Source organism: Leptidea sinapis, chromosome 3, assembly GCF_905404315.1.
Source record: "Leptidea sinapis chromosome 3, ilLepSina1.1, whole genome shotgun sequence".
In the NCBI taxonomy this organism is placed as follows: Eukaryota; Metazoa; Arthropoda; class Insecta; order Lepidoptera; family Pieridae; genus Leptidea; species Leptidea sinapis.
In genome coordinates this window covers 9,626,328-9,644,817 of record NC_066267.1, presented here as the reverse complement: position 1 = coordinate 9,644,817, position 18,490 = coordinate 9,626,328, and the positions used below count along the sequence as shown (strand labels likewise).

General features: G+C 35.8%; 2 protein-coding genes across 2 annotated transcripts in view; both read right to left on the bottom strand.

The window, feature by feature from the left end:
• The window catches only part of LOC126979610 (zinc finger protein 33A-like), a 109,346-nt gene that overhangs the window by 48,100 nt on the left and 42,756 nt on the right, over positions 1 to 18,490 (bottom strand). The window lies entirely within an intron of this gene.
• The window catches only part of LOC126979629 (von Willebrand factor A domain-containing protein 8-like), a 39,047-nt gene that overhangs the window by 5,368 nt on the left and 15,189 nt on the right, over positions 1 to 18,490 (bottom strand). The window contains exon 6 of the mRNA XM_050829066.1: positions 8,114 to 8,272. Coding sequence (XP_050685023.1) covers positions 8,114 to 8,272 — 159 coding nt within the window. The remainder of the gene's footprint in view (positions 1 to 8,113; positions 8,273 to 18,490) is intronic.

Genomic DNA, 18,490 nt, shown 5'->3' with positions numbered 1-18,490 from the left:
AAAAAAAAAAAAAAAACAATGTTTAAAATTATTGAAATTAAGTATTAGTCGTAAAATTTAGTTTGCTGTGTCACCTACTATCCAATGTACCTACAGATGTTAATAAGTTTTGTATTAACGTGTCTTGAATAAATAAAACGGAAAAAGTCAAGCTAAGTGTACAAAACAAAAAAAAATTAGTGCGTACAAAGTACACCTGTCAGGAGTGAAATCTGCATTGTGCATGAACCTCTAAACTGAAACACATGATTTCAACCGCTATGAAAGACATTACTATCACCGCTATTTATGTGCATCTATGCGCATATTTATGTTCTCCTGGCCTCTCCTACCATGATTATACAGTAATAGGTCGTCCGCATGACGTCACTAAACATTCCGTGCGAGCGCTCTTCTACTTAGCCAACCGTTCGAGTGACGTATCGCTGATAAATCTAGTATTTCTTGTTCAACTATCAGGTTGTGGCTTCATCTACAAGATCTACTTTACAGTTGATAAGCTGCTCAACCCCAATATTTCCATATTAGGAAATTGACTTAAGATGTCGCTCTTTCAAATCTAAACATTTTGTTAATTTTTTTAATGTGATAACCCTCACTTCTGGGGTTAATTACACAAATTAAATTCGAAAACAAAACTTATGAACGATGCGGGACTCGAACCCGCGACCACTCGCGACAATCGCGAGTTTAAGGACGCGTTTACGAATCCGACAAAAATAAGATAATTTTCGGTAGAGTTTGTGATGAAATGAAACTAATTCTAACAAAACTAAAAATTGCCATAAATAGATTACTTCTTTATATCCAATTAGCGGGAAATTTTTGCTTTGAAATTTTGATATTTTATGTCGTAAAAACGATTATCCGTTACCTCTTCACACAAAATTGACGAAATGGGGCTTCATTCAGGATCAGTTTTCTGCTACTACTTACATAATTTTGTCTCTTAAAAATTATGTAAGGAATGCAGATATAATATTTTCAAAAACACGGAAAGAAATTAATGAATATGTTATAAAATAATCTCACAAAAAAATATAAATGAATCGTCTAAAATTCATATAGTTTTCTGAAAAGCATGAGCGTTAAAGTGTGGTATTAAGGGTTATTTTATTTTGACACTCCGTACGCATTGCACAGAAAGATCTATCGAAACAACGTCAGTCCGCGCTAGGCCGCCGTCGTGGGTAGACACTGTGTCAGTTGTAAGCAGTAGCTCGTACTCGAAAAGATCGCTGTAGGAACATGAATATTTTGTATAAGCTATACAATACTGTCTTTGATACTTTACATATTTTGTAAGGAGTCAGATTTTCTAAAAATTATGTTTCTTATTTTTTTGTAGAATTAGTGATTTTTAAGTTCATCCCTAAATATAAGGTCTATATTAAATCGACATCGGATTAAAATCGAAATCCAAGATGGCGCCTATGAAATTTACCAACTTCTCTTCATGGGTGTCATTTTCATGGTTTTCGGGGTCAACAATAACGAATATCGGATCAAAATCGAAATCCAAGATGGCGCCTATGAAATTTCCTAACTTCTCTTCATGGGTGTCATTTTCATGGTTTTCAGGGTCAACAATAACGAATATCGGGTCAAAATCGAAATCCAAGATGGCGCCTATGAAATTTCCTAACTTCTCTTCATAGGTGTCATTTTCATGGTTTTCGGAGTCAACAATAACGAATATCGGGTCAAAATCGAAATCCAAGATGGCGCCTATGAAATTTACCAATTTCTCTTCATGGGTGTCATTTTCATTGTTTTCGGGGTCAAGCATAACGAATATCGGGTCAAAATCGAAATCCAAGATGGCGCCTACAAAATTTACTAACTTCTCTTCATGGGTGTCGTTTTCATGGTTTTCGGGGTCAACAATAACGAATATCGGGTCAAAATCCAAATCCATGATGGCGCCTATGAAATCTACAAAATATTCTTCATTGGTATCATTTACATCGTCCAAATTAGAATTCATTCATGAACTTAAATTTTATTTTAAAAGGCCTGTCTATCAATATCCCACATGCTAAATTAATTGTTCATTCCTGAAATATATAAATATTTACGTTTCGACTTTTCACCCACAATATTTACAAAACACATTCCGTTACCAATCTAATTAAAAAATCTCAAAATTTTATTTTGGAAGACCTATCTAATGATACCCTACATGCAAAAAATTTTCATCCTCTTTTTAACCACAAGAAGCTCTACCCTTCTTATCAATTATTACCACCATATTATGTCAAGAAGAGTTATTTCAATAGATATTGTAATCATAAGGTATAAGCTATTACATAAATGTAACGTATATCTTCCTTAATCCCGCATTATTTTCAAAAGACCAAAGGAAATGTCATGTATCAAACCTGAATCTAACTTTCAAAGACCTATCCAACGATACCCCATAAGGTTAGTCTCCAGTATTTTTTTCAACTCCACTTGTAGGGGAGGTGTCCTTAGGGAGGAAGCACCAGACAACACAAGAAATGGCGTGCGTACAAAGTACACATGTCAGAATTGAAACTTATTTGTGAAAACCAATTTTTAAATCTCGTTTATATTAATAAATATCGTAATCTGTTCTCTAAACCAATTGATTTTTCTCAATATTAGAAATTATTAGATGTTTTACTAATTATTATTACTCATGAAACCTGCACAATACAAAGCTAGTAGGGAAGATGTTCTACTTACTCGCGGCCGCGCGCTAAACCTACATGATACAATGCTAGTAGTGAATTTGTTTTACTTCATAGCGGTAACATCTGCTTCATACTACATTCGCATTTTCTCACTCTATCTCAATCAGACTCAATCTCCCTCCCCTCTTCTTGGATAAAAACGTCCTTCATTTTCGTGATACATTATTCCGTTTCATCCGTAAAAATTTTACTCTCACAGAAGTTTCACTTCAAAAATGATCCCAAATTCGTTCTCTGCACCCTCGAGAACCTCGAATACGATATCCATATTGTTGAAAACATAATTTTGCGCGGCGGCCATCTTGTATTTCAAAAGTGACCCCAAAATCGTTATCTGCACCCTCGATAACCTCGGATACGATAACCATATTGCTGAAATCATAATTTTTCGCGGCGGCCATCTTGGATTTCAAAAATGATCCCAAAATCGTTCTCTGCACCCTCGATAACCTCGGATCCGATACCCATTTTGTTGAAATCATAATTTTGCGTGGCGGCCATCTTGGATTTCAAAAATGATCCCAAAATCGTTCTCTGCACCCTCGATAACCTTGGATACGATACCCATATTGCTGAAATCATATATTTCATGGCGGCCATCTTGGATTTAAAAAAAACTGCGTTTACTGCACACGACGTTATGCGACGGAACTGCCATCTAAAGTTTCAATATTTAACTACTAAATGAATACACCAACCAATTATCAAAAATACATATGTATTAAAAAAAACAACAAAATTCAAACTTGCTAAAGTATCAAATTCATTTGATTCCCACTATTAACTTTAAGTACGTGTATGTGTTTGAGCGGTGTCAGTGTAGTGGTGCGATTCGATACCTCTCTGTTTTGAGAACGCGTCCTTAACGTGATATTGTTTCGATTGATTTGATTTATTACACTTCTCAAACTTCAAACATACTATGCTGCGGTCTAACACGTAAGGAAAGCGTAGGATCCGACCTCAATAAACCACCAGACATGCTTTTTTTATGAAAATAAGGGACGAGACGCGCAGGACGTTCAGCTGATGGTAATCGATACGCCCTACCCATTACAACGTAGTGCCGCTCAGGATTCTTGAAAAACCCAAAAATTCTGAGCGGCACTCCAATTGCGCTCGTCACCTTGAGACAGAAATTGTTCAGTTTCATTTGCCCAGAAATTTCACTGGCTACGGCGCCCTTCAGACCGAAACACAGTAATGTTTACACGTTACTGCTTCACGGCAGAAATAGGCGCCGTTGAGGTACCCATAATCTAGCTGGCTTCCTGTGCAAAGGAGCCTCCCACTGGTTTCTAGAAAACTAGCATCTAAAACTTCTATATGAATATTTTGGAATAAATAAAAACACTTCGAAATAGAACATGCAAGAAAACTTCCAATGTCAATCAATGAATGAAAACTGAGCCAAAATCTCCAGAAAATAGAGTGAAAGTTAAAAAAAAAGACGTGTGGCACTCGGGGACTGCCGCGGTAAAACTATTGCATAGCATTTTTATCAACTTATGCAATTATAATTATTTATTTAGTTTATTTATTCAGTATTTGTTTTTGATAAAATTAATTTAAAAAAAAGCAAACGGGAAGTGAGTAAAATTTATCTTGTAAGATTTCATTACAGACCGACAACGGGACAGGTGAAATTAAATAAAAATGGTTGTGATAATATTAAAAATTAAAAAACGTGATAAAAAAAATAAAGAAATTAAAAAAAATCAAGACGTACCCCAGGCTCGAACCTGAGACCTTCTGCACAAAAAACAGAAATATCTATATAGATCTAGTAAGTAAGTGTTAGGTTATTTTCGTTACGGAATTTCTGGATTCGGTCTCCACGCTCAAGGTCCGCGATAAAAGCTATGCAATAGCTTAAAAATATGAATGTGATCAAACCGTTAGACACACCTTACTTAGCTTAAGAAAAAATAAGCAGAAGTTTCGACTCAATATAAATAATGTCAAACAATATATACTTTTATTAATCTAAGACCTATGCAATGTGTAAAGATTGTAGAAAACTAAACAACAGAAAGACACAGATTTGTAATAGAACTTTTATAACCGACTTCAAAAAGGAGGAGGCTCTCGATTCGATCGGTATTGTTTATGTATGTACACCGATTACGCTGAGATTCATGATCCGATTTACGTAATTCTTCTTTAGGTCGATGAGGAATAGGAATTTTACATAGTTTGGTCCAGTAGTTTTCATTTTATAAACATTTTTTATGATTTTTTTTGTCTATGTGGATGATATAATTGTTTTTTGTGTACGGCCTTTTTAGGAGTTTTCGTTCTGATAGATTATATATTATAATTATTATTAAATGACACTTAAAAGTAAAAAATAAAAACAAAACTACGTTTAAAAAAACCGGCTTCAAATGCTGAAAAGTATAAAATAACTAAAAAATTAATTTAATACACCTCTTATGCAAACCTTTACCTTCAATATTAATAAAATACTATTATTTGTATGTGCTACATACTGAAGCTTTGGAGTCGGTGCTAAGCCAAATGTTATAGTAGGTGCCTACACTCGCCACGCGTGACTTTGAGCAGGACAGCTTCGTCTAGAACAAAACCACCCACGCAGACAGATACGCGCGGCCAGACATCCTGAATAATTACAGTATTCATTTTTATTTTTTTTAAGGCTTTGCACCTACTTAAAACCTATCAATAGGAAGAACATGTAAATAATAGAATTCTATTAATATTAAAGGTAAAGGTTTGCATAAGAGGTGCATTAAACTAAATTTTAAGTTATTTTATACTTTTCAGTTTTTAAAGTCGGTTGTTTTAGCGTAGTTTTTTTTTAAACAAGTATTCAACACATGTTCAACTTGTTTTTAATAACACATTAGTGTTTAAATAACCATACTAATAGTAATATTATCCTTTGAGAATTTCTAAACCTATAGTATTCAAATTCTATATTTACGCCAACATTAGACATCATTTTTATCGAAACAGAATTCAGGGGTATATAATTCAGCGTAAACGGTTATGTATTGTCACTACAAATATTCATTTCATGTCGATAAAAAATAGGCATGAAAGTAGATTTTGTCTACTTCGAGGGCAATAAAATGATATTTATTATAGCAATGTATCGTGTGACTTACTCGCGCCTTTTATTCACGTTAATAGTGTCTATAGCTTTATAACAATACAAAGTGATTGAAGTGTATGTATCTAGTATATTAACGGTTTAAATATTCTCAAAAAAAAAATCTACAACAATTAATATTTATAACTAGCTGACCCGACAGACCATGTTCTGTATATAATAAATAAAATAATGTTTATATATGAATTTGTCAATAATATATCATAACATCAAAAATTACATCGTAAAATATGCACCCTGCTGTCGTAATGAAATTGTTTCACAGCAGAACTGTCAGACCGTGCGTCAATAAATTCTCTCATAGAAATTATGTATGGACACATCAAAGGAAAAACAGATTTGTTGTTTTTATTTAATTTAGCAGCATTTTCCTATTTATTCACCTTTTAAACCTTCTCTGGACTTCCACAAATAATTCAAGACCAAAATTAGCCAAATCGGTCCAGCCGTTCTCGAGTTTTAGCGAGACTAACGAACAGCAATTCATTTTTATATATATATAGATTATTTTATTTAAGTTCGTTTTTTATGACAATTAGGGACGAGACGAGCAAGTCGTTCATCTGATGGCAATTGATACGCCTTGCCCTTTAAAATGCAGTGCCGGTCAGGATTCTTGAAAAACCCACAAAATCTGAGCGGCACTACAATAATTACGCACGTCACCTTGAGACATAAGATGTTAAGTCTCATTTGCCCAGTAATTTCACTAGCTACGGGGCCCTTCAGACCGAAACACAATAATGCTTACACATTACTGCTACACGGCAGGGTTCATAGGCGACGTTGTGGTGTTGCAAAGAAGCCTGCCACTAATTAAATGGTTTTCTATCGTAGGTCTGTCATTAGAATGAAATGATTTCCATTGTTTATAGTCGAAGTAACAACGAAAAAACGGATAAATATCATACAATCACGCCACATAATCTGAAGGAATGCAATAAATTTATAGACCCTTCCCAACAATAGACAGTAAATAACATTTTTTTTGCGTTTCGCTCTGCAGGGCGCCGTAGCTAGTGAAATTACTGGGCAAATGAGACTTAACATCTTATGTCTTAAGTTGACGAGCGCAATCGTAGCGCTGCTCAAAATTTTTGGGGTTTTTCAAGAACCCTGAGCGGCACTGCATTGTAATGGGCAGGGCGCATCAAATACCATCAGCTGAACGTCCTGCTCGTCTCGTCTCTTATTTTCATAAAAAAAAAAAAAACATATTTTGTTTAAGAACTAAAGCGAGTATAATCACTCGATTTTGAAATGATTTATTTAAGCCAATGTCTGAAATATGCATGTTTTAACAATGTTGTAGTCCAAATTAATGTTGCTAGCTTAGCGCTAATTTTAATTAGTCTGGAGAGAGTATTTACTGTAGCAGGGTCGTGCATTGGTTATCTAGCAAGTTAGGCACTGTAGATCTAAGGAGTCGTAGTTGCGCTTTAGTCCGACAGTACGACATAAGTTGTATGAAACGCTGCTTGCTTCGTATATGCAATCTGTAGACTGCCTGCCCTAGGTAGAAAATTAACTTTAACACTAGTGCTATACTTATTTATGTTAGATCCTTTTCTAAGAACACTGTTAGACACGGGTTAGTGTACATAAAGAAGATGTGCAGAAAGCTTAAACGAAAAACTAGAACTCGTTTTTACAAGAGTCAAAATATCAGACAAACAGCGGACGACACAATTCGATACGAAGATTAAAGGGACATTGCAGATTAAAGAGGTTATTTTCTCAGCTACCGATTAACAAAAATACCGAGGCGCTCTCCAGTACCAACTTCTTCCATTTGACCGCATACAACGAAGAGCGGCTCGAATCATTCGACGATCAAGATCAAAATGTGGGTTCTCGCTGCGTCTTCTACCGCATTTATGACGGGGAGTGCTCAGAGGAGCTGTTCGGCTTGATTCCAGCGGCCGAATTCCACGAATTGTCCAGTACATTACGTCAAATACTAAATAGCTAAAATTTGGCATTCCACAACCGCGCGTTTTGCAAGAAATTTCTTGCCTCGCACAGCCACTTTGTACAATCAATTAGCGGCTGCTGTTTTCCCGCACTGATACAACTTAGGGACCTTCAAGAAAAGAGCATACTCCCACCTTAAAGGCCGGCAACGTATCTCTTGACACCTGTTGTTGCGGATGTTAATGGGCGTTTGCCTAACGCTACCCATTCCGTGACCCTCTTGCCCGTTTGCCACTCTTATATAAAAAACACTTTAATATTATATAGATAATAAGAAGTGACTCACCAAAACCGTGGCGGCTGTATGGATGTTGTCAATGGGGAAGTCAGGTAGGCTGACTTGCTGCAGCTCGGTGCTGATCAGAGCATATGCTGCAGACATCAACTGCTCCAACTTTGCGGAGTCTACAGACGGCATTTCCGACATCAGTTCGTTTAGGTGTTCCTGGAAAGAGAAGAGGTCATAGTCAAGATTTATCAGACTGATGTCAAAATTGTTTCTTAGATTGGTTTATTTTTTTAGAAATATTAGCGATAGAAGTAAGACTTCACCCAAAGGTTACGTTTTACCTTGACCACTATACAGCAGTGCCTGTCCGAATTCTTAAGAATCAAGCATTCTGAGCAGCCTCTATTCGGCAGCCATCGTTATCTAGAGGTATTAGTGTTCTAATTCCCAGTAATTAACTATCTTATTCATAATGACTTAGCGGAGATTTAAAACATTGCTAATATACGCTTGTAAAAAAATGGTATTCATAATCGCATATTAGAGCTAAAACGCTCATTATCACTTTGATAAAGCTGTCGTGACTTATGGTAGCTTAGACCCTTCTATAAACCTATTTTAAGCACTCGAACGCAAAAAAACATGGCCGACATCGATCAGCTGTTCGTTAAATAATGTGATAAATAGCTTCCCGCTCAAAGTTGTTGGATATCCGTCATAGATTGACAACCGACAGACTTCAAAACCTTGATTTTTGAAGTTTGAAATTATATTAACATCGACTTTTGACAACTGACAACCATTGACATTGAAAAGATGTCTGTTTTCATTGACAGTTCCTCATTAAATTAGTTAAAATCATGTTTTATTGTACGAAATGGCAACATTGCGTACTATAGAGACGTATTAGTTATGGGAGATTTATCTAACGAATATGAATAAGGAATTTTATCGAACCTTCGATAGGCTTAAAACACGTTTTATCTTATATAGCTTTATACCTTCGAAAAGAGTTTTATTATGAATAAGGCAGTTAATCTATAGTGCTTGCACACAACTGCTTGCCGGCAAAATATAGTATCGCTGTGGTGCCAATCTAACCTGCGCGCGTCCTGTACGATATCCATCAAATGGTAAGCTAAAGCAATAATTTTATGAAAAAAAAAGTATCTGTGTTCTTTTTACATACGCACGAAAAGTGTTATACTTGATCATAGCCAAACATTTTAACTCCAGAACAAGAATGAAATGTGACGAATTGGTTGTCCAGACGTATACGAATTTAGTCGCAGCATAAGAAGTTAAAACCAGCCTACCGAAACTCTTAGACAAAAGTGATTCACTCCATTGTATGAAACGTGCAGTGCAGTTAATAGATTGATAGGTGACGGCTATAATCTTGCAAAAGATGGAGATAGCCGAAATCCACTACGTTTTAAGCAACTGTTCGCTTTCAAACTTAGCCGGATTATGTAATGTATGTCCATAGGCACATAAGTGAATTTGCTAGAAACTGTCATTACCATAGTGTTAACACCAGGAACAGACGTAAACTTTTACCCCCTTATTCATAATAGTCTGCTAACTTCAAGCATTGCTAATTCTCACTCTGTCTTCTTCTATTGACCTAAGTCAGAATGAGAAAAAACACTCCTTAGCGGCTGTTTAAACTTAGCGGACCATTATGAATAAGGGGGATAATGTCTACTACTCGGCTAAGTCGAGTTAGTAAGTCTTTTGTGGGGCGATTTATATGCTTATACAACAAGATCCCAGAAAATGTTCAAAACAAAAGTATTACGTAATTCAAAAGAATTGTTCAAAAACGTTTGTGTGGTAAAGGTTACTATAACATAAATGACTTTCTTAATGATACCACAGATTGGGAATGGAGTGAACGCCCTCAGGCTATAAAATAATAAGTTTAATTGTACAATATTACTTTGTAAACATATTTTTTCGATGGAAAAAAAAAGCCCGCTGAGTTTGTTGCGCCCGTTTTTCTCAGGTCTGAGGCCATTCATTTTGGAATGGGTGGTAGTTTTTGACTTTCAATAAGTGATGTCACATCCTATTTTGCATAAAAATTTGAATTTGAATATACTTCGTCACCAATCGCCATACTGTAATTACTACTATTTCAAAATTATGTCAAATGACTGCACGTTTCATACTAAACTAAATTTCAATTTACACTTAGGCATTCCCGCGTCTTATTACGTAGTATTTACATCCTCTTTGATTTTCACTTGGTTAATAAATATCTTGAATATAAGTACTATACACTATACTAATGTAAGAATTATTGACTAACTAGATGATGTCACTGTGCAGGCACATCGTAATAAATTCATTCACAACGAAGAAACGCGCCATAAGATGTAGAAATTAAAAATACAATTCCAGAAGACTTATAAGCCCCACACCACCAAATAAATGGTATCCATTAAACTCCCCGTGATAAATTAAGCAACGTCTATGATCAAAATTAATTTCAGAAGTTACCGCTGTGTTTACCGAAATTAAGTTTCCTTCGTCACGCGAACACCGCCGGCTTGCCTCCGCAATAGTTCCTATTTAATTATAGTCGTTAAATGTTCAGCAATCACAGGCACGCTAATGTATTTGATTAAGGTAGATGACATTATGATGTTAATCAGTAGAATACAACATAGATTTGGTGTAACTAAGGCCTAGGCCGCCCTACGGTTAAACCGCAGCGGTTTTAGACCTTATGAATTTGTCAAACAAGAAAAAGAATACAAGCGGCCGCACACACGGTTGTTTCCCTCGACTGCTTTTAAAACCGTGAAATGTAGCAAAATTGTCGCGAAAAAAAACCGCCGCATAATTTGTAATTCATAGAACTTAGGCCGTACTACGGTTAAACCACAGCGGTTTTTGACCGTGTCTTTACACAACCGTAGTGCTGCCTAAGCTTAATTATTATTAGCTGGCTAAATAAAGTTATACTGAAACTTTTCAATCATAAACACACAGTTCAGCCGCAGCGAATTCGTAACAGCCAACCCAACACGCGACCATTACCATTTACCGCGCGGAAACAATCTCTCCGCAACGAACTAGCTTAGTAATTAAAACAAACAACCTATCAACTCATTACGTAATGTTTCAGATTTTTTTTTAATGTGGTTTAGTAAAAGATGACACAATATATAAAAAACAGAAAGAGCCACATATAACCAAAAAAATACAAACACATTATTGACACATCTTAACGAGCGACCGCGCGGCCCTTGATAGTGGAGTGGCTAGTAAACTATTACACATACCCTACATTGTAATTATTCTTAAGGCGAAGAGTAAACAGAAAACACGCAAACAGCGATTTTAGACAAGTTTTGTAGTGAAAGTATAGCATTTCGAGCTATGAACACTTACTTAATCCTGTTACACATATCCCTAAGTCTTATTTGTAGGTTGCTAATGCTTGCTGTTGGTTATAGTTAACACTGCCGAGCCTTTTTGAACTACCACATTTCTTTGAAGTTAAACAAGTTTTTTGGCATAGCGTGACGCATTTTTTTGGTACTTCTCTTAGAAAAGTTATTCTTATAGCTTGTACTTTTTTGTGTAGGTTCATTTATTCAGATTAGTAGTGAATAACGAGAATTGTAAGCATATAAACTGTTTTACTGTGAACTCATATCGCTCAACGTCGCTGGCATTTAGTGTCCACAGTCTATAAAATGTTGTGTTAGCGATCTTTTCATTAAAAATCTAAATTTATTTGATGGAATGTGCGTTTCAGATTTAACTAACAATCAACATCTGGATTGCTGACGGATGTGTCCACTCTGCGTGTATGTGTTGCCAGTGATGTCTTACGGTATACAGACGTGGTCGCTTACTCCGCTCGGAGTTTCCCCGCGAGATTGAATCAGAATTGAGGAGATCCGTAGGAGAAAAAAAGTCACTGATATAACCCAAATATTTGTGAAACTGAAGTAGCAGCGGACAGGGCACAGGATTCCGGTATTGTGCTTAAGTCTGTAGGGCGCCGTAGCTAGTGAAATTACTGGGCAAATGACACTTGACATCTTACGGCTCAAGATGACGAGTGCAATTGTAGTGCCGCTCAGGTTGTAGTGGGCATAGCGTATCAATTACTATCAGCTGAACGTCCTGCTCATCTCGTTCCTGATTACCTTTAAAAAAAAGAGAGGTCCTGTTGGACAAAAATATTCGAACATAAATAAATAAACTTGCTTGCGTTACAAAATACACCTTGATTTGCGATGGTAGCTGACAAAAGATTTAATAAGCATAGATATAGAACAAACTCATAAACTACGGGCATAAACTAAAGGCTTCGAGAACTCCGATGAAGATAACGATCTCACTTGAATAGCAAGCGAGTCGCGAAATATAAACTATTCTGCGATAGACTACCCTATATATGGGCGCCTTCGGTACCGTAGGAAAAATAATAAAACAAAGAAATAGTGCCTACGTGGAAATATAGATTATGTCATGGACAATTATCGATATGTAGACTTTTGTTGGCTTAAAAAAGTTGCCGTAAATAATCGTGTCAAAAATACAGAATAAAAAATTAAAAATATTTCGCTTCCACATGGAATGACTAGTTTATCCTAGATAACACGAAAGCCTTTTGGCAAATCCCAAAGTAAAGTCCAATTTCGGTCAGTGCAGATTTTTAATAATCCAAAATCCGCCCGTATGATTGGCAAATATTTCGATTTGATAGTATTATGTTTCGTTTGACTGTCTAAATCTGGCTCACCCAGGATTATAGTTAGTTAGTCAAAGGCTGAAACTATTGCACTGGTCTATGACTTCTTGTCAGACCTGATTCATGATTGCCAAACCCCGAAGCATCGTAGGAGTTTCGAAATTAAATTTGTAGTAAATTACTATCGAATAATAAGGTAAATTTAGCAACAAAAATTTTAGTATCATTTTAAGCTATTTTAACTATAACGGAACTCCTTTAAAGATGTCGACCAGGTCGAGATAAAATAGATGCCTCCAAACAAACCGTAAATTGAACAAGGCTGTAGTGAACATCTGAATCTGAACTAGATCAACACGATCATTTGCCCAAGGAATTTAAGAATATCTGTGATACGTGTAAAGTTTAATGGCCTTGGCATAAAGTCATAACCAAGCTTAAACCAAGAAAATGCAAAATGTTTACAAAATAGACTCTTTGCTAACGATTGGTTTATTCGGACATACAACGTTTCCCGCGTTTATTTGCAAGGCTGCTTGTCATTCGGTAAACTTCGGAATTATCATTGTATTGACAGTGTTTTCAACGATATTGTAAACAATTTGCATATTCCTTGTTTATCATCAGGTATAACTTTATACCAAGTTTATTTGTAAGGCCGTAGAAGTATTTGGCTTAAATAGGGTAACATGTAACTTACATTTATTATTATTGAGTTTATTTAAATAGATTTTTCATGTTAGATTTTTGCTGATTAATAAACATTAAATAAACAAAAGTGCAATAAATACGCGCGAAATATAAAACATCGAAACGCAATGCTATTTGGTTGAGAGCTCGGTGTGACGTCAAAGTCTAGATAAACATAAGCAATGGTATGTTTCCTAGATATTATTTTTGGTGGTTAGCGATACGTTTAATTTTATGTCGGTACTTTATTATTCAATGATCTGTATAATTATTATTATTAATGACTGAAAGTTCATTTGTTAAAGCGCAATCAGATAATATTTGTAAATTAAAAAAATATTCACATATATGTTTTTTGATATTTATTTCAACTTTATTCTCACGCGATCCAAAGAAAAATTATATAGAAGGACCACAAAGTGATCCCAGGTTACCCATTTTTTTTTGGAGGTACAAAATATTGAATAAATTTATAACTGATCATCACGGACTAGTAAAAAAAGAAGGACTCCGCGCTGTGATATTAGCAAGTGAAGCACCTTTATGCTAGTGTGTGTGCGGTTACGGGGGATACTAGTTACACAATTTTTTCTTCCTTAAATAATCATATATCCACAAATACTCTCATAGTATTGTTTTCACACTTTTCCACAATGCAGGACGGCATTTTTAAAATATTGTATTGCAACGCAAACTGATCTGTCACAGACGATGGCAAATCTCATAATGGCGGCCGATCGGCTTGTATTAGTGTAACTGTATGCGTGGGGCTATGTATTTACACGTTCACCGGCTTTTTTTTTGCCTCACCGTTATGTAAGGTGACACGGAATCCTTCTTTTTATGCTCGTCCGTGACTGATCATATAGTATTTAAGGTAACGATTATTTATTAGTTACGATCTCTGGGCGACTTGTTGATAAAAAATAATACAAATATGCTTAGATCATTAATCCTTCTAGATACACTACGACAGCTGTGAAAACGTCGAGAAAAATGAGTTTAAAAATAACCTCTATTTTGAGTAATTCACGGACACTAACACAGTGTCATACAGATCGCGAGTGTAAGATGTAGCTTGTCACGAACTAAAGTATCAAACCTGGCCTGTTTTTATCGTTTGTTTAACAGCAAAAGACTCTATCTAGACGTATTTAAATTGTCTAAGCAAATATGTAATAATTCCAATTTTATCTTGTTCTTTTTATTTTATACTAGCTTTAATTCGCGACTTCGTCCGTATGGAAAAGCTACTTTAGGCAGCATTTTCATTTTTAGGAAACTTTGCAAATAATACACATACAAACTGCTCCTTCGATGATACAGCGGATATCCCTTGTCATTATCGACAGTCTCTTAAATAGTATTTTCCTACGAACTTTAATATCCTATTTCATGTAGGGTCAAAGTTTCAAAAATGCTCGAACAAATGTTTATAAATTACTACTTATCAAATGCCTAAATACAAAGTTAATGTTTTCTCCGAAAATGACGAATTCCCATACAATCTTCCATCCCTTATTTCAACCCCTCTAGTTGCCTATGTCCTTTTCCAAGCTCTAGTCTATCTGTATTAAATTTAATCAAAACCGGTTCTGTGGTTTAGGCGTGAAAGCGTAACAAACAAACTTACATTCACATTTACTATATTAGTAGGGATATTATTTATTTTCTACTCACTTTCGCTCTTTCTTCGCTTTCGAGTTGCCTCAAGCTCACCCCACATTTACGAGGCACATTAAACCATCTAATGTTGGTACCCATTCATTTGAGTCGATAAAAGCTAAAGTATCGTGAGAACTAACTGTTTACATTATGCAAGAAATTGGAATATTGAGCAGCTCTATTCTATAATTGGAAATATACTGACGACCCATATGGCCCAGTGGTTAGCTGCCCATTAAACTAGAGGTCCCGGAGTCGAATTCAGGTAGGTGCAAACATTTCTATGATGAATATTGATGTTTGTAGCCGAGTGTTCCTTTTTTTCGTCATCTTGAGCGCAATTGTAGTGCCGCTCAGAAGTTTTGGGTTTTTCAAGAATCCTGAAAAGATATTTCGCGGAAATGCATATTTATTTTTAAAATGTTCAATTTTAAAGTGTTAATTTAAGTTTAGTAAGTCTATAAGTTTGTTTTTGTAATAATATAATTGATACACCGTTAGAATTTTATCATAAGCCAAACAAAAGTCTTTTCCACACTTTTGTTTGTCAAATACCACAATATTTCGCATTTAACCGGCTATCACCAGTTCTATGTTGTAATCTATATATATATATATAATGAAAATGGTCTTTGTTTGAGACTCTTTCACGCCTAAACCACTGATCGTATCGACGTGAAACTACCACCATTCGATGCGGAATTTATCCTTGATGGTTTACAGCTACTTATTTTGTTGTTGTATTAATAATAAGATTATTTCCTTTTAAAAATTCGCACAGCGAAGCGGGCGGGAACGACTAGTCTTCTATATCTGTTTATTGCATAGAACGCCTCGCGTGACACAGAGCGTAGCTTCGTGAAACTTTGAAATGGTATCCATACATTAACGCCGAGGGAAGTGTAAGGCGGCGAGCTAATGCATGTGAAATAGTTGAATTTTAAATTTAAATAGGAATCAGATTCAATATTCAAAAGTTATAATCAACAGTTGTGTCTTATATAAATCTACCAGCTGACCCGACTGACGCTGTTCTGCCATTAGAAATTTATATAGTACTTGTTGACCCGACAGACGTTGTTCTGTATATAATAAATAAAATACTGTTTTTTGTGAATTTGTCAATAATATATCATAACATCAAGAATTATTTCGTAAAATATGCTCCCTGTTGTTGTAATGAAATCGTTTTACAGCAGAACTGTCAAACCGTGCTTCAATAAATTCTCTCATAGAAAATATGTCCATACAAAACAAATATCGGACGACGGGGGCACATCAAAGGAAAAACAAATTTGTTGTTTTTATTTAATTCCGAACACTTTCATATTTATTCACCTTTTAAACCTTCCCTGGACTTCCACAAATAATTCAAGACCAAAATTGGCCAAATCGCTCCAGCCGTTCTCGAGTTTTAGCGAGACTAACGAACAGCAATTCATTTATATATATATATATAGATTTGTGCAAACGACTTTTACATTTTCTTACGCTTTCACCGCATCTTCAGGGCTCGTAAAGCGAATACCTCGAATTTTATCTTTAGTTCTTGGGAATAAATAAAAGTAGCAGGGCGCCACGTCAGGACTGTATGGCGGATGACTCATTATCTCGACACCTGCCATAGTCAAATATTCAACAGTCCGTTTGCCGGAGTGCGCTGAAGCATTGTCGTGGTGAAGGAGGATCCTGCTTCGAGGGCGCTGCCACGACAACAGGCAAACAGCGATTGACATTCCAGTCTGCAGTAACTGTTCTTCCATCTTCTAGCATAACTGTCGTGAAATGACCTTTCCGACCAAAGAATGAGTCAATATTCTTTTATCCTTGACTTCTTCCTTTCTTTACCTTAGTTGGCCGATCCTCGAAAGGAAACACCCAATTGTCTTTTGGTTTCGGGTTCGTAGCCATATATCCAGCTTTCACCACCTGTGACGATGTCACATACAGCATTAGAGTCACCGCCGTTGAACTTATCTAACATTTGGCGACACCAGTCCATGCGAAGGTGTTTCTGGTCGTCGGTTAAAGTATGGGGACTCCATCTGGTACAAAGCTTCCTGACGCCTAAATGTTCATGTAATATTTTTTTGAACTTGACTCATACCAATGCCTAGGCTTGCCCGTATCTGCTGATAGGTCACTCTCTTATCTTCCTCTATCATGCGTCGCACAGCACTGATGTTATCTTCAGTAGTCGCTGTTAAAGGACGTCCCTCACGCGGATCATCATTAAGATTGCTACGTCCACGCTTAAACTCGTGAGACCTATTGTAAATTGTGGCACGAGATGGGGCTTCATTAAGAAATGCTACTCGCAGCCTATCATAGCTTTGTTGTTGAGTCAGCCCACAACGAAAGTCATTATAAGTCAATTTTCTCGCGTTAGGTCCATTTTCACGTGTAAGAAGAGTTTTAGATTTGCCGCCAATTCACAAAAACAAATGACAAATAAATGCAATATACTACTACATTAGGTTACCAAAGAGTTCTTAAATTGAAATTCAAAAAAAATTCATTAGCAAAGTTTCTAACTGGCCAGTTATAAACATTTTCAGTGTTACCCACGTATATGTATTTATGTATGTTTAAGTAAGTATATCGTATTTAATATATCGTTGTCTTGCAACCCATAGCACAGGCTATGCCTAATTTTGTTTAAAGCTCCCAGACAGTTTATTTTTTCCGACATTGCCAGCAGGTTTCTTGTTTTGCCAAAGGGATTTCCTGTTTGTCTTTTTCTTCAATAAAAAAAATAGTGGACAATTACTGTTTACCACGACTTACCACTGAAAAATAGTACCTGGAAATTGTTAGGAAACGGATCTAATTTTATTTTTGGTCTATAAACAATAAGATTTTTTTTAATGAATACCGCCACCCATGCAAAATATCTCTCGTCAAACAGACAACAGAATAACCTTGCCACTGTCAAAATTAAAACATAAGCCTCAATTACTAACACTTATTTTATCTTGTGCATATTTTGACATACTAACATAGACTTAATAAAAAACCACATATACACACGCTAACACACACACACACAGGCAACACTCACATACTGTACACACACGCAACACACACACACAGAAACCTCTTTTTAGTGAGTTTGCTCGTATAGGCTTTCGGAAGGACCTAGCCTCTGCAACTCAGGGTATCCTACCACAGAGGGTAGGGGACAAAACATTCTGTAGCATATTTTATAAGACTTGAATAAATGATTATTATTATTTTTGTAAGGCTGGTATATTGAATGCTTGTAATTTTAAACTGCCAAGTATGTACCAATTTTTATTATAGCTTACTATTTAAATTTATACCCATAGAGAGTTAGTTTTGTAGCCGTTTGGTTTATTTAA